This window comes from Manacus vitellinus, unplaced genomic scaffold (genome assembly GCF_001715985.3).
Source record: "Manacus vitellinus isolate BGI_N305 unplaced genomic scaffold, ASM171598v3 scaffold_19_pilon, whole genome shotgun sequence".
NCBI lineage: Eukaryota > Metazoa > Chordata > Aves > Passeriformes > Pipridae > Manacus > Manacus vitellinus.
Window position 1 is genome coordinate 2,394,750 of NW_021939395.1, and position 23,589 is coordinate 2,418,338.

At 52.9% G+C, this 23,589-nt stretch overlaps 2 protein-coding genes and 6 non-coding genes across 8 annotated transcripts in view; 7 read left to right on the forward strand and 1 right to left on the reverse strand.

Annotated features, from left to right (window-relative positions):
- Positions 1-9,762, forward strand: part of DKC1 (dyskerin pseudouridine synthase 1) — a 13,755-nt gene extending 3,993 nt beyond the window's left edge. Inside the window, 12 exon segments of the mRNA XM_029959180.1 lie at positions 430-590; positions 999-1,183; positions 1,674-1,738; positions 2,302-2,428; positions 2,798-2,928; positions 3,884-4,027; positions 4,453-4,573; positions 5,621-5,739; positions 6,471-6,574; positions 7,004-7,070; positions 7,674-7,832; positions 8,309-9,762. Coding sequence (XP_029815040.1) covers positions 430-590; positions 999-1,183; positions 1,674-1,738; positions 2,302-2,428; positions 2,798-2,928; positions 3,884-4,027; positions 4,453-4,573; positions 5,621-5,739; positions 6,471-6,574; positions 7,004-7,070; positions 7,674-7,832; positions 8,309-8,377 — 1,452 coding nt within the window. The 3' untranslated portion in view covers positions 8,378-9,762.
- LOC112841027 lies at positions 1,842-2,088 on the forward strand. The gene has a single exon (XR_003212672.1). It is a non-coding gene; the product is annotated as a small nucleolar RNA SNORD17 (small nucleolar RNA).
- LOC112841030 lies at positions 2,633-2,708 on the forward strand. The gene has a single exon (XR_003212675.1). It is a non-coding gene; the product is annotated as a small nucleolar RNA SNORD83 (small nucleolar RNA).
- LOC112841024 lies at positions 3,103-3,237 on the forward strand. Its single transcript, XR_003212669.1, has one exon. It is a non-coding gene; the product is annotated as a small nucleolar RNA SNORA36 family (small nucleolar RNA).
- On the forward strand, positions 4,780-5,026 carry LOC112841026. The gene has a single exon (XR_003212671.2). It is a non-coding gene; the product is annotated as a small nucleolar RNA SNORD17 (small nucleolar RNA).
- On the forward strand, positions 6,043-6,118 carry LOC112841029. Its single transcript, XR_003212674.1, has one exon. It is a non-coding gene; the product is annotated as a small nucleolar RNA SNORD83 (small nucleolar RNA).
- On the forward strand, positions 6,757-6,888 carry LOC112841025. The gene has a single exon (XR_003212670.1). It is a non-coding gene; the product is annotated as a small nucleolar RNA SNORA56 (small nucleolar RNA).
- Positions 9,763-10,158: 396 nt separating the features above from the next.
- Positions 10,159-22,462, reverse strand: MPP1 (membrane palmitoylated protein 1). The gene is made up of 11 exons (XM_018070827.2): positions 22,322-22,462; positions 21,902-21,980; positions 20,831-20,916; positions 19,565-19,633; positions 16,600-16,796; positions 16,220-16,326; positions 15,292-15,372; positions 14,646-14,726; positions 14,093-14,295; positions 13,700-13,774; positions 10,159-11,522 (listed from the first exon to the last, which is right to left on the reverse strand). The coding sequence occupies exons 1-11, from the start codon at positions 22,457-22,459 to the stop codon at positions 11,346-11,348; spliced, it is 1,293 nt and encodes a 430-aa protein (XP_017926316.1). The 5' UTR covers positions 22,460-22,462; the 3' UTR covers positions 10,159-11,345.
- Positions 22,463-23,589: the final 1,127 nt, after the last annotated feature.

Below are 23,589 nucleotides of genomic sequence, written 5' to 3' on the forward strand. Positions count from 1 at the left end.
TCTGCTCGGCCTCGTGGTCCGTCCCTGCTCCCACTCCTTTTGTCCTCTGCCCGTGGAGGTGCACTGCTGCTTTGTGTAACCCCACTGCATGCAGAAATCGTGTTATCGAGTCTGACCAGCAGTATCATTTTCATGCCTGTTTTACAAGTGTACCGTGCCAGATTTCTTGAGCTTTTTATTTGGGCCTGACCATAGCTTGTGATGTGTATAGACTCCCAAGTTGCTTGTGCTGAGTTTCTGGGGCATACTGGATTTATCCTCTGTTGTAAAGATGTGTGTTCTGCTGCTTTCCCATCTATTTCGGCGCAAGATTCGTTTGTTTCTTTTTCTGTGAAACATTGTGGTTTCATTGTTGGGTGTGTTTGATTTTGGAAGTGGCCCTGACATTTACAAATCAGATCTTGTGTGCCTGGGGGAGATGTATTGTAGGAAAGCAATGCTGAAACCAGGGTGAGCTCAAGAAGATTTGTAATTTCTGCTTCTGGTTGGATTTTGTAGAACTTTGACAAGTTAAATGTGAGGACAGCACACTACACACCTCTTCCTTCCGGTGCTAATCCTCTGAAGAGAGAGATTTCTGATTATGTTAGGTGAGTGCAATAAGGGCCATAGTAGTTTATTTTTCTTTCACAGTTAATACCTTCAAAACATTTTTTGTCTGGGTTTCCCTTGTACCTTTCTGCTTGACTCAGGGCCTTGCCAGTAATCAGAGAACATCTAATGTGAAGTTTGCTTTTTTTCTGGGGCTGTGGCTGGTCTGTGGATGAACATGCAAACGCCTGAGGAACTCTCTGGGGTCTTTGGAAAAGTCCTTTGGCCTACTAGGCTTTGAGACTGCTTGGAGCTTGGTGTCTTTTAAGTACAAAGCAGTCAGGGGAGAAGAGAACTCCTTGACCATGGAATATATCACCTGTTGTGCACGGAGCAGCTCAGTGTGTGCACTCTTGCTGTGTTTGCCCCAATGCTTAGCCCCTGCTCTCTGCCATCTTGCACTACAGGTCTGGCTTTATTAACCTTGACAAACCTTCCAATCCATCCTCTCATGAGGTGGTTGCGTGGATCCGGCGCATCCTCCGAGTGGAGAAGACCGGACACAGTGGCACTCTGGATCCTAAGGTGACTGGGTGCCTCATTGTGTGCATTGAGAGGGCAACACGCCTGGTCAAATCTCAGCAGAGCGCAGGTATGTTTGTTGCCCAGGCCATTTACAGTGACTGGGGACGTGTGAAGTGCTTTTGGAGACAAAGTGGAGATTCCCAGTACTGAAAGGGCTGATTTTGGCCTTCAGTGCCTTGAATTCAAGGGTTGCATGTCACTCTGAGCCACTGAGGACACATCCATGCTGTCACAAGTGATTTTTGGTTGCTCCTCTGGGGCTTGTACTGTTTTAAGTCAGCGAAAACACTTCTGACAAGGTTTTATGTGCTAATTGAACTTACAGCCTCAACCTCTTACCAGTCCAGTGAAATAAAAATTGGTGAAGAAATAAATGTAGCTTAGGTTTATCTCCCTGGAAGAATAACCGGCTCCAGAATAAACTGTGCATGCTTCCTAGGAGAGGTGGTTGTTAAGATTTCAGGGCCCTGGAGACACGTGGCTTTGAGGGAGTGTGGACCTGGAGGTCAACATTAAATGCAAGTGGCCGCTCCTGACTGCTCTTGTCATTCTTTCAGGCAAAGAGTATGTGGGAATTGTTCGGCTGCACAATGCAATTGAGAGTGAGGCTCAGCTGGCCAGGGTAAGTCTCCCATGCTCTCAGCCATGCTGACACCTGGCATGCAAAGTGTTGGGCACTGGTGGGAGATGAGGGGGCAGAAATGGAGCTCAGGTGTGCTGTGTGTGTGAGGTGATGACGCAGTTTATCCATTCTCTGAGTGCAGTGGTGCTGCCCTCCTGCAGCACCCCGGTTCCTGTTCTAGGGCCTGGGTGCTGCGCAGCCTCCAGACATCCTGCAGTCTCCCAGTGTCCTGCTGGGGGCTGGTGTGATGTGTGGCTGGCTGCCTGCAGGAGGGGAGCAGTGCTGGCAGGGCTGGAGCCCCTCTTTGGGGGGCTCCATCCTCACTGGGACGAGGGATGGTGTCTGATCACACACTGCCACCTGATGGGAAAAGCCTGGCTGTGCCTGGGGTGGCATCTTGAGCACATCACAGGTTTGGATTGGCTTTATTAAATATGACATCACCAAATTATGATGAACCTTGTGTTTTCTTACTCATGGGAATGGTCATGGTTGCTGGAGACTCCAAGGTACTCCTACCTTTGGGCACAGGTGTGAGCTATTGCTTCTCCTTCCTCCCTCAGGCAGTAGAAACTCTGACAGGCGCATTGTTTCAGCGACCACCCCTCATTGCTGCTGTCAAACGACAACTGAGAGTCAGAACCATCTATGAGAGCAAGCTGGTGGAGTATGATCCTGAGAAAAGATTAGGTAAAACAGGGCTTTCCTGCCTTCTTCCTCTTAAGCTGGTAGCTGATAAAATTTTCTGTGAAATGGGCTGCTTTGTATTCTTGGCAGATATCTTAAGACCTAAATTCTCCCCACTGTCAAGCAGTAAGTGCTTCATGCGTTGTTTTTGTGTGCTGAGAAGCAAATCCCATCTGTTTCTTGTACTGCTGCATCCTTCATGGAAGAGCCAAATGATGTCAATTAGATGGCACTAGCTCTCAGGGCAAAGATGACCTTCATCTATCACCCCATTCTGATGGCTCTGTGAAGGATTGGAAATACGGCTTCTCTTAAAGGATGTGGTTCATTTCTAGATGACAGCTTTAAATACTCCTCTGTCATCCATTCCAGGTATCTTCTGGGTGAGCTGTGAAGCAGGCACGTACATCAGGACTCTGTGTGTCCACCTGGGGTTACTGCTGGGTGTGGGGGGCCAGATGCAAGAGCTCCGCAGAGTCCGCTCGGGCGTCCTGGGAGAGAAGGTAGAGTGGCAGCTCTCACTGTGACCAGCCCCCTTGAAATGGTCAGAATTGCGAAGGATTTCTTGGAGCTGTGTGAGTTTTACAGTGTTAGGAGGAGGTTTAGGCACGTGGCTGCTGGGAGGAGTTTTGTGAAAAGCCCCTGAAAAGTGGGAGCTCTTTCCATAGGTGGTCTGTAACCAAAGTGTTGAGTTCAGTTCAGGATGTTGCTCCTGTTCTGGTAATTAAACTTTGGGACAGCGAGTGACTGGGAAGTGCACCGTGGTGACTGAAGGTTTGTTTTATGTCACCTGTGTTTCTCAGCCTACAAACCACACATTCCACAAGTTCAGGAGTGTGAGCTGTCAGCTTGGCATTGGCACAGCCCAGGGAATGTGTTCCATTGGAAGGAGCCTGGGAGATGGAGCCTCCTGTGATTTTGAACGCTTGTACAGTCTTTTCGGTCAGATCATAGATAGATCCTCCAGAACTAATTTCTCTCTTTGCAAAGCTGCAGTATCAAAATGGAAGTGCTTCCCCACCCCTCTGTGCTCTTAGCACAGCTGTAATCACTGGCAGTCATTTCTGAATTCCAAGTGTTGGGTGCTTACAGCTGCTTCCAAGATTTATTCCATGTCACAGTTGGAAGAGCTGATTAATTTGGACTGTCTAGAAGTCCCAGGAAGTTACGTTAGGTTGTATTTTAGAGTCTCCTGTGGACAGACCTTGTAGTCTGTCTAGATCCAAGTGCTGTCTAAGATTAGGAAGGTTGAAGTCTGGTAGCCCAAGTCAGGCTGCCCTCAAGCTCCAGATGGAAAGTACTCTTGCTTCTTTTAGAATGCATTTTAATGCTTGAGTTGGGCATCTGTTCACTCCCTTCAGCACGTTTGCTGTTGGACTTTAGCTGCTTTTTTGTGTATGTGTTGGTGTTTCAAGTTGGTGGCTGGTGAGAGAGTTTAGAGGGGTTGTGTCTTGGCAGGACAACATGGTGACCATGCACGACGTGCTGGATGCACAGTGGCAGTACGACAACAACAAGGATGAGAGCTACCTGAGGAGAGTCGTCCTGCCCCTGGAGAAGCTGCTGACTTCACACAAGAGGCTCGTCATGAAAGACAGTGCGGTGAGTTCCTGAGGCAGGGCCAGCTGACAGTGCACAGCGTCCTCTTGACTTGTACAGATTTAACATGGGGAACCAGGAGCCGTGTGACGTCCAGTGCTGTCCTGATTGTGACTTGTGTAGAACCCAGTGAGAGCCACTGCCAGATCAGCAGTGAGATGCAAGAGCCAAGAATTAAGTGACAGAATCTGCTCTCCTCACTTGGGGAGGACGCTGATGGTTATGAGAGATCTGCCTCACCCACTGTGATAGATGCTTTACTGGCTTCTTCCAAAGCTCCCAAGTTTTACGTAGTGGACAAAAATAAATAGTTAGGGATATTATTGCTGGGATGGTAATGGCAATGAGAAGCTAAAAATTAGAGGCACTCGTTGCCTTATTTTTACTCTTCTAAGAGCTTTAAGCCCTCCTGTTCTCTACATTTTCAGGTTAATGCCATTTGCTATGGAGCCAAGATCATGCTGCCTGGTGTTCTGAGATATGAAGATGGTATTGAGCTTAATCAGGAGATTGTTGTCATCACCACGAAAGGAGAAGCTATCTGCCTAGGTATGAAACTCCTCATTCTTCTTGTGCCCAGCTAACTGCAGAAATACCAGGCTGTGTGACAGTGAATGAGTCCCCGTGCAGAGGTTTGATTAGTGCTTCCTAATAGGGACTGTGGGCCCAAGGCACTTGGTGTTAAGACACGGTCAGTCCTGGGCAGGGTGTGAAGGGTTCATGAGCTGTGTGTGGTGCTCAGGTGTGCTGTGTGTGTGAGGTGATGACGCAGTTTATCCATTCTCTGAGTGCAGTGGTGCTGCCCTCCTGCAGCACCCCGGTTCCTGTTCTAGGGCCTGGGTGCTGCACAGCCTCCAGACATCCTGCAGTCTCCCAGTGTCCTGCTGGGGGCTGCTGTGATGTGTGGCTGGCTGCCTGCAGGAGGGGAGCAGTGCTGGCAGGGCTGGAGCCCCTCTTTGGGGGGCTCCATCCTCACTGGGACGAGGGATGGTGTCTGATCACACGCTGCCACCTGGCACATGACACTACCTGAGCAGATCAGGGCAAAGGGACTCCAGCAACTCTCACCTTTTGTGCAGTGACTTCAAAGGGTGCCCTTTAAAGGGCCTTCAGAGAAGCTGTGCAGGTGACAGGTGCTGACACGCAGTGATGGTGCTCAGTGCTGCATGGCCCCATGCTCTGTCCAGACCCATGGGATTGAAGAGCCTTGGGAGCTCTAACACAGCCAGGCCATTCAACCCTGCTCTTTGTACTGCCTGCACTCTGGTCATCTTGGGGTCCTGGGGAGAAAAACATAAATTATTGGTAGGATTAGTCTCCTCTAGCTTGGTTCTGCAAGACTTTGGGAGCTGACAAAGGACCAGCTCTGTTCCTTCCTGTGGTGGTGTGGTTCCTTGAGATGCCTGGGAGTGGTGTTGTTAATCCATGGCTGGCACACTTACTGCCTTTGAGCAGGGCAGCTTGTGGAAGTGTTAGTCCAGAACCTGCTTCCAGTGAGTCTTTGGGGTGAGACAGCCCTGGTGGGGGGTGTTGGTCCTCTTTGTGCTGATAGTCTTGCTATTAAAGAGTTAATGGCCTCCCTGCCTGCTTCTGCAGCCGTTGCCTTGATGACCACAGCAGTCATTTCTACCTGTGACCATGGCATAGTAGCAAAGATCAAGAGAGTGATCATGGAGAGAGACACATATCCCCGAAAATGGGGTCTGGGCCCCAAGGTGAGTGGTGTGGGGGTGCAGTCTGTCCCAGTTCAGTGGTGGGAGCCCAGCTGGTGGAATGTGGGACTCTGGGGTCCCCCTTGGGCAGAGCTGTGCCTGTGTCTTCTTCAGGGATTTCCTGTAATTCTGCAGCCTTCTGGAGCCATGGGGGTGGCACTTCCTGGTGCCAGGGAGTGATGGGAGCAAGGCTTGCCCTCCCAACAGAGCCTGGGCAGTTCTGCTCCAGGCCCACCTGGGGCCACTGCAGGTGTTAAGGAATGGGCTCCTTGGGTCTGTACAGCACCAGCCCTCCTCTGGTAAAGAGCCAAATGATGTGAAGTGGATGGCATTAGCACTCTGTGCAAAGATGACCCTCATCTATCACCCCATGCTGATGGCTCTGGAGGGGCTGGGCAAGGAGCTGCTTTTTTTCCTTTTGGTGCAACTGCAACACTGTTAAAATGCAAACTGTCTTGTGAGACACGAAATTGTGCCTGAAGAACAGGAAGGGTGGGAACGTCCATTGGCTCCTTATTTACTAATGAAGATGCCTCTGGTCTGAGATTTAGGCTGCTGTGCAGGGCATGTTTTGTGTGATTTATTAGAAGGTCCTTGGAAAAGCGTTAAGCACACTGTAAGTTGTTGACTTGGCTTGTTCCTGGATTACCTTCTCTTAGGCTGAGTGGCTGAAGCCCCAGGGAGGATCTTTCTTACCTGGAGCTGCAGTTTGACTTGTTGCACTTTGCTCTCAGGCCAGTCAGAAGAAGATGATGATCCAGAAGGGTCTGCTGGACAAGCATGGAAAGCCCAACGAGAACACACCAGATTCCTGGAAGAAGGAGTATGTGGATTACAGGTGGGTACAGGGTGTGTGGCTCCCTCGTGGTGTTCAGAGGGGAGCACTGTGCAGCAAGGGCAGGGTTGGGTGCTGCTGTTTGATCGTGGAACACGTTAGGCTTGGCCCAGGGCTGTTGGCTGTCCTGACCTGTGTGGTGCAGTTGCATTTCTTGCAGATGTTGTGTCGGAAGGAAAGTGCCCGAGCAGACAGTTATCCCTTTTTAGCCTGTCTTGTGGTTCTAGAGGGAGTCAGTCTGCTAAATTAATGGGAAAGGCCTTGCTGTTGCCCAGCCCAGCTGGCCCTGGTGCAGGCTGCAGGTCTTCCCCACACCAACTTCCTCACCCAGCTCCTGGGGGTGGGTTGTGGAGCCCTTGTGAGGGTTTGTACGTGTGCAGAGCAGCGTGAGGCAGCAACTGTCCTGTTCAGCCTGGGCATATTTCCTTGCAGGGATTCTTCCAAGAAAGAAGCAGCTGCTGATCACCGACCTGTGTCAGAGCTGGAGAGGGCTTCAAAAGTGAGTATCCTTAGTGCTCTCTGGCTGTAGCGTTTTTGGGCCCTGATGAAGAATAGATATGCACCACTTCCTTTAGGCAGCTTGTATTGGGTGATGGATTGTGTGCTGCTTGTTTCACAGGGTGTTCCATGTTGTGGGAGCCTAGACCCTCCACATGTGCAGTGGCCCACAAGCTGGCTGTAAGGTGACCTCCTGAAGGCCTTACCCTCCCTGGGTGTTTGTTTCTGGGATTCTGTGCTTTGAGTGCAGAGAACCTTCTTGGAGACTACAGACAGTTGCAGAAAGGTCCATGCAAGAGTTGCATCTAAAATTCCCTAAGTCAGGGCTTTTGCATGCCTCGGAAAAGGTGAAGCAGTGTTTTACATTAATATTTGGGATACAGGAAACCTTGAGAAGTACAGGGTGCAATACTGGCAGAAGCAAACCCTGGACAGCATATGCTGGAGGGGCCACTGACAGTCTGCAGGTCACCCTGCCTGCCCAAAGCATTGTTAACTGAAGTTGGATTGAATCAGGCAAAATACTGCAGTGGGCTTGCAGTTTTCCCCTCACCTGAGCTCCATTGGAAGGTGTTGGTGTGTCTGACAACGTGTCCCCCAACAGAGGAAGCGAGAGTCGGAGAGTGAAGGTGATGAAGCTGTGACCCCCCCGTCCCCTGCCACCCCTCCACCAGAGGAGCTGAGCAAAAAGGAAAAGAAAAAGAAGAAGAAAGAGAAGAAGGCCAAAGAGGCAGCTGAGAGCGGGGGAGAGCAAATAGAAGTGGTATGTAATGGGTGCTGCCCTGGTGTGGTCTAAACGTGGGGGAGGTTGCTGTGTGTCCCAAATACCTCCAAGATAAACACATCAGCATCCTGCTGTGCATGTCCACAAAGTACCAGGCTCCCAGAGCAGAGAAAGATGTTTTACAGAGGTGCATTTGTAGACTGAAATGGCTGTTGGGAGATAGGGCAGGTGAGGCTTGTGGGAGTGGATGTGCAGTGGGGCGGGGATGGGGTGAGCAGCCCTGGGACAGTTGATGGGTTCCTGCCAGGCCACCTCTGTGCTCTGGTGCCCTGTCGTGGGCCCTGGGGGGAGGATGGTGCTGGCATTCAGTCTGTGCTTGAGTGCTTTTATGGTGGTGAGGGAGCATTGTGGCAATGGGGAGCCTGCAGTGCTTCTGGAGTGGGGTTGTTCCTCCTGGAATGAGCAGTGAGGGATTCCTTTTTGATTTCTTCCTGACCTTTCCAACCTCTCCACAGATCACTGAGACCAGCACCAAGAAGAAAAAGAAAAAGAAACAAAAGGAGGTCGAAGAGAGCTCGGAGTAAGCAACTGGATCTGTCCAAAGCAGGCAACCTCATCATTAAGGAAGGAGGAATCTGAGGCCTTGGGAAGAGGAGGACTGGCTGTGTTGGCAGAGGGGCCAGCAAGCTCCAGGTTCTTTTCTGCTGTATATGAGAGAGTGGGTGTGTTTGCCCAGGATGCGCCCTGCTCAGGTGCCCCTCTTCATCCTGTTTTAAGGGTTACCAGAGGAGTGGGGTGCCTGGCTGTCCCTGCACTGGGTTGATCTCTAAAACTGAGCACTGTGATGCCAATAGAAGTGATATCTTCAGGGAAGCTGTAGCTTCTAGCTCTTACTTGGTGTCTGTTTTCACCCAGAGGGTGGAATAATCTTTCTCCCCCTTCTAGTACTGCCTCTTCCTTTTCTTCCAAGGCTGAAGCTGTTACCTGACAGTTACATGAATGTATTGGTGCCTGTAGGACTGGCTTTGTCACAGCCCATCTGAATGGGTTTGGATGGGGACAGTCAGATCAGTTATTGAAAAGGCTCTGCTTTGTTTTTAACTTGGCCACGTGCTTGGCTTGACCTACATGAAATGAAATAGTCCACCCAGATATTCTTCAATACCTTCTTTTTACCTTTTTCACAAAAGGTAAACGTTAAAACGTTTGGCTTGACCTACATGAAATGAAATAGTCCACCCAGATATTCTTCAATACCTTCTTTTTTCTTTTTACCTGTTTCACAAAAGGTAAACGTTAAAACGTTTACTTCCTCCTTTTTGCTGTATTGCCCAGGGATATGCTTGTTGCTTGTCAGCTGATCCCCAAACCCAGTGCCCTTGCCAGGGTGTACCTCTTGCTGGCTCTTTGCTCCTCTCTACCCACTTGTTGGATTGCAACTGCAGGGCTTTGGGCTGCCTTTCCTGGTTTTGATCCCCAGTGTGCTCTGAAGGCTAAAAGTGGGGATGTTGCTGGGGGACAGAGGGTGACCAGGGGGTGACTGGCCTGTGTGCTTTTCTAAAGGGCTGCTGGGACTGGAGTCCTTGTCAGGAAAAGCTTGGTCAGAGGCAGCTCTGCAAGGGGCATTGGGTGTTGGGCTTAAGCAGTTTCAGAAAGACTTTTCCTAATTTCCTTATCTGGGGGTCAAAGGTCTCTCTGTCACAGGGGTAGTGTGCCAGGATTTTAGCTCATTTTAAATGGGGAAGGATCCAGGCTGCTTTGTTCTGAGATTCATCCCCGCAGAGATTCTGTGACTTTTAACCTCATTCATTGCTTTTATCTTAACTGTCTATCCTCCCCTCCATAGCTGGAGATAAATTCAGGCAGTGGGGACAGCAGCTGGTGGCTGTCAGAACCTGAGCAGGAAAAAAAAAATAAAAAAGGTCCATTTTTATGTCCTCTTTTTTATATAAAAAATAAAAGTCCTGTTTTTAACCGTGTGATTTTGTCGCTCATCTGGCTCCTCTTAAGAGGTCAGTGGTCTGTTCATGGGGAGGGGAGGCAGCTTCCCACGTGCAGAGAAATGGTCATGATGGTGTGGACCATCTCTACAGGGGTCTTGTCATTGTTCAGGACTTTGGAGGTGCCATGGGGCCACCCTCCACTTTGGCAAAAGCCACCTGGGGCACGTGCCTGGAAGCTGGGTGTTCTCTCTGGTCCTTTGCCTGTGCTGCTGTGAAGCTGCTGGAGAGGTCTCATGGTGCCTGGAGGGACTGTTTGGTCCTGGCCTGCCTCATCTTGAGTGTGTTTTAGGGTCAGGGAGGTGGGAACAGAGCACCAGCCACGAGCAGGTGCCCAGCCTAAGAGGTAAAACACCAGCCATGGCAATGTTTCAGCGCACATTTATTGCTGCTCATTGTTTCCCTGCAGTGGATCAGAACGAAGGTCCCTATTGCACATAGATTTTATTTTTGGCATTCTTAAAAAAAAAAAAAAATTGCACAAGACTTTTTAACCACCTTCCCCTTGCCCCTATAGCTGAACACACAAATGAGATTTTCACCTACATGATGGCTGTGGTTTGCCCAGGAGGCACAGTGATACTTCCCAGACGTGGTGTGGGGGGGGCTTGTGCATCAGTGCACTCCTGCAGGAGGAACCCCCTGGTGAGGATGGCTTTCATGTTTGCATACAGAGTGCGAGACACCCTAGACTGGAAAACATGCCTGGATGATCTTTGTAGAGACTTTTCTACTGCATGCAACAGATACTTGTGGCTGGATGTAATTTACCCATTGAACAGTCCCTCTGGGGTTTGGTCTGTGGGACTTGCTCAGCTGCTGCTGAGTTTCTCTGGCCAGGCTGTAACAATCCAAGCTGCACGGTGAGAATTTCAATAGAGTGAGTTTTTACACCTATGGTTGCACAGGGTGAATCAGAAAACCCCAGCCTTGGAACACAGGGTGAGGCCTGCCTGGGGTGGGTGCTCCATGCCACATTCATCAAATCCATGCCTGCCTTTTTCTACTCTTCCCTGTTTGTGAGAGGAAACCCTTGGCTGTAGGTTGTCTGTGTGAAGCCTCCTAAGCTGTGGGGCTTCCTTGAAGCCTCATGGACACCAGGCAGGGGTCTGGGTTGTTTGTGTGCACTCCTGCAATGTCAGAAGACATCTGCCTGGAAAGCCCCTGTCCTGCCACTTCCCTTGGGACTGGTGCAGAGAAGATCAGGTGGGTGCTACAGCAGGACTGTGCTTTCCCTTGCCTGGTGAGGCAGGGAGCTGTGCTCTGAGCTAACGGGGTGCCCTGGGCTCTGCTGTAGCCACTGACTTACCCTGCAGTGCCATGGGAGGTGGCTATCCCCCAGGCAGCCCCTGTCCTGCGTTCCTTCCCCCAGGAGAGGAGATGTGGCCACCCTCTGTGTGTGTGTGTGTGTGTCAACCAATTGAGACGATGTCCATGGAGCAGCAGAGGAAGGGAGTTGTGCTGGGCTGTGTGTGGACCGGGGGAAGCAGAGGAGGGTTCTCCCCATGGCTGCAGGATGGTTGATGGGAAGCGGATGGGGCTGGATGCCCTCTCAGTAGACCCAGGAGACAGGCACCCACTGTGGAGAGCTGCAGGCATGCTCAAAGGCTTCCTGCAGCAGCTGGAGGCTTTCTTCCACCCCGTTGTTGACCAGGGAGAGGTCGAAGTAGTGTGCGTACCGGCTCCGGATGCTCTCCGAGTCCTTCCGGAGCTGCTGCAGAGCCTCGGACTGCAAGAAACAGGAGAGGAATTTCACAGCCCATCCCAACTGGGAAACCCCCACCAAAACAACACCAGTAGCTGGGAAGTACCAGAGCAAAGAGCATCGTTGCAGCTCATCTGACAGGCCAGGATCTCTGAGTTTCTCTGGCTGAACTCCCATGCAATGCTGTGAGCATCAGGTCACCTGCTGGAGCGAGGCCAAACCTGCTTGGTCTCCTGTTTACCTTTAAAAAGTTCTGTGGCAGCTGCCAGGGAGAATTCAGGAGCAGCAGGGTGCTCAGGGCTGTGCTGGGCAGTGTAGCCAGCTCAAGGCCTCAGGCTGTGTTGGAAGCAGAATCCCTGCAGGATGCTCCCTTCCCACTGGCTTTTCAACAGAACAGCACCAGCTGGCAGAGCTTTACCAGCCTCTCTCTACTGGTTTTGGCTGGTTTTTAGTGCTTTATTTTGATAGTAAAAGCAAAGCTGCCTGCCCCCTCCTGCCTGGATAGTAGGGGCATCCCAGGAGTGTACCCCTGCAGGCAGCTCTGCTCCCAACAATGAATTCCAGGCAATTTCTACATATTTCCCTAATGGATCTTGAAAGGCAGGCAGCTTCTGTGCCTGGGGAGCAGGGGGAGAGCTTGGGGTGCAGTGCTCACTGAGCTCTGCTGTGTGCAGATATTAACAGACCTAAACAGATATTATTAGATTATAATATTAATTATGATATATCTATTATATAATTGTATGCATTAAGATATTAAATAGACCTAGACAGATATTAATAGACCTAAACATAATATTAGATTATATTACTAGTTACTATATCTAGTACATAATTATTATTAATAGATTAAAAGGACCTCAACAGATACTAATAGACCTAAATCAGACCAAGTCAATGTCTTTCCCTTTTCTGTTAGGCCACTTTGGTATGAATCACAGCACTGACACCTTTAGTGGTCAGCACTAAAACCATATTACAGATGTAAGATTTGCAATACCACACCTTCCCTGAAGGCACAGCAGGTTTCTGTCTTGAAGGTGTTCAGTTCAACACTGACAAACTTTAAATGTAATTAACAATTACCCCGGGGGGGGGAAAAAAAGGAGATAACTTCTTAGCTACTTTCATCTTGAAAGAGTTACTGAAAATATTTATCTATCCTTAGAAAATTAATTTTTTCTATGTTATGGATGAAGCTGGCAGCTCTTGGGGGTGGAGGGGGGAGAGCAATGAGCAGTTTGCCTGGTCATGTGAGCTTTCCTGGGTCACATAACACTGCTGCATCCCTCTGGTAAGAGTGAGCCGAGCTGCAGGGTTATAAATAGTGCCTGGCAGCAGGGCTGGCCCTGCCTACTGCAGCAGGATGTAATTCCTCTGGCTGGAGGCAGCAGTGGGTGACAGCACGAGGTGAGGGCAGCAGGCCCTCTCTGCTCTGAGACTTGCCCACCTTTCCCCCTTCCTGCTGCATCTGGCTGTGCAACCCTCTGCAAGTTGATGTGCCTCCAAATACCTGCACAATCCTCGTTCTGAAGGATGCATAAACACCCTCCCTGCAACCTGTACCTTAAGCTTTAGGAACCCAAATTTAATAGGAAGGGATAGGTGGCCTTGGCTGCCTGCGAGTCCAGGAGGAGCACAGCTCTGGGTTTCCATTGTCCCATCACTTCCCACCTCCCTGCCAGGCTGGGCAGGGTAGGCAGCACTGCTCCCTGCATCTAAGGGACTTCCTGGGAAGTGGCAGCCTGTGACTTCCAGCCTCGTGCTTGGCACTGAGTGAGTTAACTGCGGTATCACTGTTGCTTTCATCCTAACGTTAAAGAGATCAGCATCTTAATGAGGCAAAGAATGAAAGCAGCCTTTGTTTGTGTGTCCATTTGCATAGCTGATGGGAGGATAAATCATCCCGCCCCTCGTGCTGGGCTGTGCTCCCCACTAAGTGTTAGAGGCTGATTATGCTGTAGGGGTGATGGTTGCTGGGGAGTGTCAGTCAGAGACAGGGAGTCTACAGCTGCAGGAATTCCTGTTTCTCAGGTCTGAGTTCTCCTGGACCACCAAAATCTAAGCAGACAGAAAGGATCTGATGTGGAGCAGGGAGAGCCCTGGGTTGCTGCAGCTGGCTAGTCCCCCTTGCCACAGGCTGGTAAGCTCAGCTGGAGGGGGACAGGAGGGGGACAGCCTTGGCACCCTCTGCCACTCACCTCCTCTGCCTTGTCTGTTGGGGCAATGAAGACAATGAACGGGGAGAGCTCGGCTGTGCGCACGATCTTGAGGGTCTGTGGAGAGAGGGGTGTAGTTACCAGGGCGTGCCCTTCCCCAGGGTGGGAGCAAGCACAGCCAAGGCTGCTGTCCCCCACTCCCCATGCTGCCCACACCAGCCTGGCTGGGGCCCTGCTGTCACAGCCAGGTGTGTGTCACAGCCAGTGAATGCCCTCTCTGGGAATGGAAATGCCACCCCAGGACTCGCTGGCTTTTTCCTTTGGGAAGGGCAGGTGGACAGTGCACCAGGGAAGGCAGGGACAGTCACAGCCAGCACAAAGGGAGTTCAATTTGTGGCAGCCCCTGTCCTGCCCACCCCTTCCCCTGCTCCCTACCTGGGGCTCAATGTCCAAAATAGCAACTTTGTCCTGCTGGTGGATCTTGTGCACTGTTTCAAACTTGGTGCCAAACATGTTTCCCTGGTAGCTTCCAAACTCCAAGAACTCATTGGCTGAGATGTCCCGGGTCATCTCCTCAGTGGAGACAAAGTAGTAGTCCTTCCCATCCACCTCATTCTTCTTCTGGGGGCGCGTGGTGTCTGGGGAGGGAGGGAGGGAGAGGTGAGTGCTGGCCACCAGAAGGACTAGGGAGTGGAGCAGGCATGGAGGCCCTGCATACCTCAAGACTAGGCTGTACTAATCCCTTTTCACTACTTGGGACAAAAATGGAACTCAGCCAGCCCAAGGACAGACACTGAGATGAGAAGACTGACTGAGGTGTCTCAGCAGAGTGGGTGGCAGCAGCCCTGCAGTGCCCCATGTGGGAGCCCCTGATTTCAGGGGCTTGGTGGTGCTGGAGAAACATCTCCCACCTCCCATCTGCTGTCAGAAGGTCCTGGATCAAAGAGGTGAGAGGAAATGCATCCTGTGCTGTGCCCTGGGTACTTACACGGGGGTGGATACATGAACTTGTCCGGGTTGTTGCTGAGCAGAGCGTTCTTGATGTGGCTACGGCCCACGCCACTGGCCCCTGGATGGACAGAGAGATGGACACGAGCTGGGCTCAGAGCAGCCTCCACAGCTCTGGCTCTGAGGAAAGGTGCAGAGCTTGGCCTGGGCCCAGGATGTGCTTTCTAAGCTGGTCTGTGGTGTCTTCCAGCCCTGGAAGAGTCTCTCCCTGCCCTGGGGATGCTCACCTCTAGCCCCAGCTGGAGGCAGGGCTGCTGCCCACTGAGCAGCCAGCACAGCTGGACATGGTGGGCTGCCCATCCCTGTGGAGCCCACCACCAAGAGCTCAGTTCCTGCAGCGTGGGAGTCCTTGCTTTGGTGCAGCTATGCAGACCAGAGCTGCTTTTAATAAAGATTTTCCATGAAGATGCGTAGGAGCTGCAAACTCCTGAATTAACTCCAGCTCAGCATTGCAGTGCAGATGCCAGACCATGCACAATGCTGCACGGAGGAGGTCAGCTGCAGGCAGAAGAAATGCTCCCCAGACCTCACTAGGTTTTGAAGGGCCGTGCTGCCCCAGCCCCTGGTTCCCCTGGGACCCACCACACAGCCCCTGTGCTGCAGAGGATGCCTGGGACAGGACCTACCAATGAGCACCAGAGTCTTCCTCTTGAAGGCAGGCAGCCTCACCACCTCCTCATATGAAACAACATCCAGCTGGTCAAAAACTGGGAGGGAGGAGAAATAAGACATGGAATGGTCAGAGCTGGGTTGGCCACAGAAGCAGGACCTTGTGCATGTCAGACCAAAGCCAGGTCCTTGGGCAGAGTGGACAGGGTGGTCAGGATTGGGCTGGGAGCTCACCCATGTTTGGCTGCTTGGGGAAAAGGCAGCAGCCTCAACAGCAAGCACCATGTGAGGGGCAGAGTGGGCACTGGGGAGCTGGACCAGCAGCTGCTGAAGAAGAAGCCAGGGCTGCTTTTGCTCAGGACAGCAGGACCTGGGAGCAGGGTGGAGAGGCAGCAGGATGCTGCAGGGAGCTTGTTGCTGGGGAAGCTTTATTTATCTTGGTGATTTACAGCCTTGTTTGTGGCTGGTTGGAGCTGCAGGCCGGGCTAGGAGCCAGCATATCCTCAGGCACCCACCCTTGCCAGCTCAGGGCATTTGCACGGGTGGCTCAGGGTCAGTTCCCTGCCCCACCAGGGATACAATTTGGCAGTTGAGCAGCAGCACAGCCACTGCCTGCCCTGTGTTCAGCAGGCTGTGGTGTTTGAGGCCCAGGAGCCTGACCTCACAAAGCCAGGAGTGCCAGGGATTGTAAACACAGGAGAGCACGGGAGCTTGGTACTGAGCCAGCCCTGGCCTCATGGACTACATGGGGACACAGCTGTGGCCACCTGAGGGGCATGAAAACTAAGGAAGGGACTCAAAAAAGCTGACAGCTGTGGGGTATCCTTCTGAGGTTCCACTGCCAAGACAGCTGGGCTGTTTGGTTGACTTCCACAGAGGACAGAGGCAGTAGTGATGCCATCCCCCAGGGCTGGGGATGGAGCCCATTGCCCTGCTCACACTTACTTGAGCTGTGCTTGGCCAGGTATTTATCTTTGCACTTCTTCTTCTTCCCAAAGGGGCTACAGCTTGGGGATTCACTCTGACTGGGCTGGGTGACACTCGCCACGCGCCTGCCAAGAGAGGAGACACCACCACGGCCCAGCTGTCACCCCAGCCCTGGGGAAGCAGCAGGACTGTCCCTCAGACATGCAAAGGCTAGAGGAGCAGGTCGGCTGCTGGGACAGGCAAAGGCTCACCCTGCAGCAGATGAAGGGGACATCTGCCTCCTTGTCCCAGCAGTGACACTGGTGTTACCCATCACAGTCAAACTCCTGATAGCACATGGTCACTGTTCCCACCTCCACTCCAAGATCCAGCCCCTCTGGTCAAATCCAGGCACCTACCACTCCTGCAGCTCTGGAGAAGGGATGAGTCCTGCTGACTCGGTGCAGGAGCCCTCCACCCGGCCCTGCCACCAGTTGCTGTCATCCTTGTTTATGATCTGAATCACATCACCGATCTGAAACTTCAGTCCTGCTTCCTTGCAGGGGATCAGGTTGTCTTTTTTGGGGTCGTAGTCAAACTGTGCCCTCATGAACATCTGCAAAAAAGAGAGCAGACCAGAGTCAGCATGGCCCTGAATTTGGTCGTGTCCAGCTCCTGCCTTCACCTTGCACTCCCCAGCGGTGACTGCAGAGATGGCTCCAGGCACAAGGTCCCTGCTCCAGGAGGGACCACAGCCCCTGCTGCTTTCCAGGCCCCACAAGGCTGGGTGGGGAGAAAGGAGAAGCACAAAGCTTTGAAGGAAGCTTTTGAGCATGGAATTGCAGTGAGATATGCTGGGGGGTGGATGAGGGAGGGAGAAGGATGGCATCTTGGCCCTACTGGGAGGCAGTGACAGGGCTCTAGGCAGGTCTACATGTCCACAGCTGGTGTTCAAACCCTGCCATGGAGCCTCCCTGCAGTGCCCCGGGTGCTGCACAGTGCTGGTGAGCCGAGCCAGCTGCAGAGGAGCCATGGTGCACAACTGGGGTCTGCAGTGGGGCAAGCACAGAGGAGACATCACAATGGTGCACCCTGCAATAGGATGTCCTGGGGACCCCTGGGAAGGCCATGGCTCAATCCCCAGCTGCTCTGTGCTGGCCTTTTCCCAGAACTGGGCACTCCCTGTGTGCTATGAGGCTTTCAGGAAGACAAAGCTGCAGTGCTGAATCCATCCCTGCCTTGATCTGTCCTGGTCCCTTCAGCATCAGCTACTCTTGCAAAGTTACATTCATCACAGCTGCAACTGGAAACAAGCTGTTGCTGCTTCCCAGGCCACCATGCACCCTCCTGAGGGAAGCCCTGGGGACCAAGAAGGTGTGAGAAAGTGAGACTTTCCCTGTCCCTTCTGCTTGCTCAGCTCTTTGGGAGCAAACCTGCAGCTCCTACTCCCATTGGGGCACCCCACCCCACTGCCTTCCCCTGGCCTCAAGCCCCCCTGAAGCCAGCAGGCAGACAGACATCCCTGGGCTCTTGCTGCCTCCAAGCATCTTTGCAAGGTCAGGAGAAAAATGGCATGTGGTTTTCCCACATGGACATTGTTTTCCAGGGAGGCTGTTTGGGAAGAAAAGGCTCAGAGAGCAGCAGAATAGATGAGAGTCACCTACCCCACGAGAAGGGCAAACCACACGTGTCCCCAGTGTGTTCTGCATTGCCCCTTGCTCTTTGGTGCCTGGATGAGTTGTTTCTTGAGTGAAATGCTGCTGCAGCAGCAATTTGTCTCTGGCCAGCACACCCAGGAAGACCAGGACTGTCTCAGGACTAGGGTTGGGGCAAAAGCCAGGCAGGGTATGGCAGATGAGGAGTGAAAGGCAGGGTTTAGGGAACCCTGAGCACAACCCTAGCAAGTTATTTATCCCAGAAACGCAGCGTGTAGTAAGGGGGCAAAGGGTATCCCATGGAGTGATGCCAGTCCTGTCCTCAGATGTCACAGGCAAGGCCTGGAAAGTCCTCCTCCCTGAGTAGAGTAGACCATGCTGTCCTTGTTCCACACTAAAACGATTTCCCACAGTATATCATCCTGCAGCAGTGTCTCTGGAGGCACAGAACCATCACAACACAATGGTTCCCTTTCACTGCCAGGAGAGAGCATATGGATCAAGCTGTGGCATGAAATCTCTCACAATGGAAAACAGTAAGAGTGGAATCTCCTCTCAAGATGAGGACTGATGCTTACTTTGCAAGCACTCCCTGGCACCAGGAAACTGCTCATCCACACAAACACACAAGGACTGCCCAGGTACCTGCCTGGAGCTCTCTGCTCCCCACTGGTACCCCAAGATAGACAGAGCCAGGCCAGCCTTCAGGTGAGCCAGCAACTCTGTGCTTTTCCTCAGAAATAGCTTTTCCCCTGGCACTGAGTTGCCCTGGCCAACTGGAGCTGGCTGGGTCAGGCCAGGGAGGACAGATGGACAGCAGGGAAGGGAACACAGGGGCCAGTGTTTAATAAACACATGTGCAAGGCTGGTTGAGCTGGACTGGGGACGGCATGGGCTGAGCAAGAAACAGAATTTTTACTTGCCACCACATTCAGAAACTTCAGCTTCTCTGGGTAAAGAATGACATGGGCTTCCTCAGCCCATCCCAGCACCATCCAGCTCACACTCTTCTCCCACTCCTGCCTGTCCATGCCAGGGGGGCTGCACTGGGGTTGGCTCCTGCACCCAGAGACAGGACAGCATCCCAGCTACCATGCACTGGAGTCTCAGCAGAGGACCCAGCCCTCCCCACTACTCTATTTCAGCCACAGCAAGACTTCAAAGCCAAAGCCAGGCAGTTGTCTGTCCCCTACCACAGCACAGCCCCCAGCCCAGCAGGCACAAGGAGCTGCTTTCCTTCCCCCCACTGCTTCCTGCCTCCCACTCACTGTGCACAGACCTGCTGGAGGCATCTGGGCCACGACACCCTCCTGGGGCTGTGGCAGCAGGGAGCACAGGGGCTGGTGCTGCCCCTGGAGGGGCTGCTGTGTCCCCCCTGTCACGGGGACACAGCTCTAACAGTCACAGCTTTGGAGGAGACTCTCACATGCTCCCTGGTGTGCACGTGCTGCTGCTCTCCCATCCCCAAACACTGCACACTGCATCCCAGGCCCATGTTTCTACATGCACATCAGGTAAATACACCCACACAGGGCCAAAATCTGCTCCTTCATAGCAATGTAAGCACAGGATATGTCCCTTAAGCTTCCAGCAGCTCATTCAGGCTGACAAGGCAGCCATCCCCTTGTCCTGGTAGCCGTGGCTCTGCACAGCTCCCTCCCCAGCACTGGTTCCACCCTGCCCCACCCTGTGTCCCAGCACTGCCCACAGCTCTGGAGGCTGCACTTACCTGGAGAGCAGGGAGGCGGCTTTGTTGGTTGGGAATGACTTTTAATGAGACCATCCCCTTGGTTTCTTTCTAGTGAACAAAGGAAGGGGAGAAAGAAGAGTTGGAGGTGGTGGTGTCTGGAGACAGCTAAACAGCATCCACCTGTGCAGGGAGGTGCTGAGTGCCAGGACCTGCAAAGGCAAAGCTCCTGGGTGCTCCCTGCCATGCTGTGATGCTGGGGGACACCACAGCCTGGTTAGGAACAGCTCTGCTGGGGCTGGGCTAAGAGCTGTGGCAGCACAGCTTTGCCATACTTATCCCATTCCCATGGAGTGACACCAGCACCTCCACAAGGGTCTGGCTGTGGGCACTGCTAAGCACCACCAGAATGAACACGGAGATCTGCACCAGCTCTGGCCTGGCTGCCCCAGTGAGGAGCCTGGGACAGAGGCTGGTTCCACCAGGTCCCCTCCATCTGTTCCCTCCATGCTGGCCTCTTGCTCTGGCCCTTCTGGTGACATTAAAGGCACAGCACTCTCTTGCCTGCCGCAGGCATTGTTGCCTCACATGTGTCACAAGACCTACAAGGCCCTGTGGAGATAATCAAATGTGGAGGCTTGGCGGGGCCTCCTGGGCCAACCTCCCTTCTTGAGAGGAAAAGATAAACTCCTCCTTGGTCCCGCTGTCTGGGGTAGGGACATCCTGCCATCAGACAGGAGAGGTCTGTGGCACTGCAGCAGGGCCAGGCCTCCTGCTTGGGCTGCTGGTGGTTGTCCTCAGCACCACCACCACCTCCCTCCAACCAGGTCCCACATGTTGGGCATGGATCGGGATGGCCCCCATGTGAACCCAAGGCAAGCCTGAGGCCCTGTCCAAAGCTGTCTCTAGCAAGGGCCTGGCAGGATCACCACGACCTCAGCAGCAGGCAAATGGCACCAAGATGACATGCATGTGTGGCCCAGGTCTGCAAGAGCAGCCAGGCCTTGGGCTGGAGTTGCACACCAGCCTTGGCAAACAGAGGTGGCTTCCATGGTGGTTTTCCAAGCCCCACACACATCAGCACACGTCAAGGACCCAGCCAACAACCGCTGCTGCTGCTCTCAGAAGGCCAGAAACAAGCAGCAAGCACAGACACCACCGAGGCTGCATGCAGTGTGGTTTCTGCCACATCACAAAGCTGCAGGCAGCTGTGTGCTGGCTCTGGTATGTAGGAGGGGGTGAATGCTCACAGCATGCAGGCCAAAGGGGTCCTTCCCAGGAACAGCCCTGTCAAACACAAATACCTACCAGCATCTTCTGCAGCTGGTCAACTGAGTGGTTGCTCGCACTCTGCCCATTGATTTCTATGATTTCATCACCCACGTGAAGGGAGCCTGTCAGCAATGTGAGAAACATGAAAGTGCAGAAAAGGGACAAGAGCTGCTCACCAAACCCAAACAGCACAGCTCCACCAGCCCTCCAACCCCCTGGGCAAGTTGTGGCCAGGACACTGCAGTGTTTGCCTGGCCAGTGCTTCTGGAGCCACACATGTCACCCAAGCACATGGGACTAAGGGGCAAGGGGAATGAATTCTTCCCCCTCCACCCAAGACACACACTTAGCCAGCCTGAAGGTCATCAGGTAGCTTTCCACTATGTGTCCTTCAGTGTTTTAGACTGGTCAAAGCACCTGCTTCAGTTACTCAAATCCAGCTCCAAGTACCTCACCTAAGCCAATGACAACCTCCTCACAGGGCCCTTAACACAAGCATTCCTGACTGTGTGTGTTTTCAGTTTATATACCCAGGCAGATTACAGCCTCAGATATACTGCTATAAATCAGGCTCCAGGAGTGTTATTGGAATGGTTCCTGTCATACTTTGGCAGCAGTATGCGCAGACTTCCCACTTGGATCCAAGGCTGGAAAAGAGGCCTTTTCTAAGCAGAGAACATTTCATTTCCATTCCTCCTTGGCCAGACCCAAACCCAGAAAATAGCACCTATTTATTTCTTTTGGCACCTTCTTTTGGCCTGCAGAGCCAATCTACAGCATGCCCATCCCACCTGTGCACTTCAGGAATGGGAAGAGCTTCCATCTCTCCTTACAGTGACCCCATCATGAGACAGACAGTCTCTAGTTCCTTTTTGGGAGAGCCCTTCCCCCAATCCCTTATTTATGCCCAAAGCCTCCAGCATATTAACATGACAACCATGCAGAGAGATCAGTGAGTTCCTGACACATCCCTAGCGGAGGAACAGGCACAGATGTCCATGACACAGGGGAAAGCCAGCAGTGCTGAGGACCTGCCTTATTGCTACATGGAAAGAAACCACCTGCAGATGTGCACCCCATGCACTGCTTCTACAGAGGCCTTATTACCTTGTCTGTGAATCATTCCCCCGTGGAAGATCCTGGCCACCATGCAGCTCTGCTTGTCGTTTTGCTTCAGGGTGATTCCCTGGAAGACAGGAAAATCCATGACTGCTCGCTGCAGGGGAGAGCTTCCCAGCCCTCAGCAAAGTCCTCTCCAGGCCCATGTCCACGGTGGGCTGCGCAGTGGCTGGGGGAAGCCCCTGCCTGGCCAGCTCATGCTGCTGCAGCTCCTCTTGGCACAAGCATCACCATCCTCTGACGGGGCTCACTCCGGGTCCCCAGGCCGGAGGCAGCATCCGGCACCTTTTTCACGTGGCCGAGGTCTCCAGTGATCTGCTTCCCACAAGGCCAGCCCACTGGCACAGCTCAACCTGCCCCTCCACCCCCCTGGGGGCCATCAAGCTTTGGAATCTTGCCAGTTCTCACCATGGGCTCCTCCGTGACCTTCTCGAACTGGACAAGGCGTATCTTCCGCACCTCGCGGCTGCTGCCGTGGGAGGGGCTGCCCAGGGCTGAGCCGTTGGTATAAATGTCCTCGGTCATGGTGTTTGGGGACTGAGTCATGGCCTGTTGGGGCAAAACAAAGACCATGGTTTAGGGGGCTCCACCTGAGTGCAGCCTGGGAATGCTGCATCCTTGCTGTGGGGCTGAGCTGCTCAGCCGTGTTCGGGTGCCTGTGGCACACGTGGGGCACAGGGGAGGAGATGAATGGGCTGGAGGAGAGGACAGGAAGAGCGAGAAAAGAAAAAGAGCAGAAGAGCTTCACCCTTGAAGATGTGGATGTGGGCTTAATCTGCAGTTTTCCAGCTTGGGAAAGGCAGGAGGTAAGAAAACTTTGGAAAAGCTACAGGTAGCAGAAGCCAGGAGAGTCCACAGCTGATCATCTTCTGAAGCAACGAGTCACAAACATTCCTTGTGTCGCAGCAGTACTTGGCCCACAAGCAGCTTGTTGCAGAGCATAAAGCCCAGGACAGCTTCCCCAAGTGAACAGAGCAGTTTGGGACTCACCCCTGAGAACTGGAGCCAGGCTTTGCTCCTGCTCAGTTCACAAGTTCAACCTTTCCTCCCCTACATCAATGGGCAACCAACATGGTGCAGAGCCACATACACACTCAGGCACTGAGGGCAGCCAGAAACATCCCATTTCCCTTCCCAACTCCCAACTACAGGTCCTTTCATGCTGGTTTGCACTGGGAAGCTAAGCAGGGGCTTTCAGTCATAAGGAAACCTCTGTACTTGGTTTCCAGCAGGTGCTGGCACCAAGGCAGGTGGAGAGTGCACAGGGTCCCAGGCAGAGAACTCCAAACCCACCCTGCCATGCAGCAGGGATCCTGCCAAGTGAGCTTCTCTCTCCCAGCCTGAGAAAGCCTGAGGCAGTCAGTCCTGTTCAATCCCTCAGGCATGCTGGGCAAAGTCTCTGCACAGCTCACAGATGTCCCTGTTTGGCCCCAAGTGCAGTGGACTTCCCTCAAGCCTCTCCCAAATCAGTGCTGGCCCAGCAAAACCCATCTGCAGCTTCTCCCCACTCCATGAGCACGCTCAAATTCCCACATCAGCAGCGTGGGTGTTTTATACCCACAATGTAAAACAAGGAACCCTCCTGGCTGGCCTTGCTGCCCAGTTTGCAGCCTGCACCCCCCTTCCAGCAGTGCCTGAGCTGGGAGCCACGGCCAGCAAACCTGCAGGGACACCCA

Bases quoted from the DNA above. Each gene is read 5' to 3' on its own strand.
- MPP1 (XM_018070827.2), bottom strand. From the start codon at position 22,459: ATGACTCAGTCCCCAAACACCATGACCGAGGACATTTATACCAACGGC. The intron at 19,634-20,830 runs GTAGGTATTTGT...TTTGTTCACTAG, and splicing joins ACCAGCTGCAGAAGATGCTG to AAAGAAACCAAGGGGATGGT. The intron at 13,775-14,092 runs GTAGGGAGCAGG...CTCTCTCCACAG, and splicing joins TTTTGGACATTGAGCCCCAG to ACCCTCAAGATCGTGCGCAC.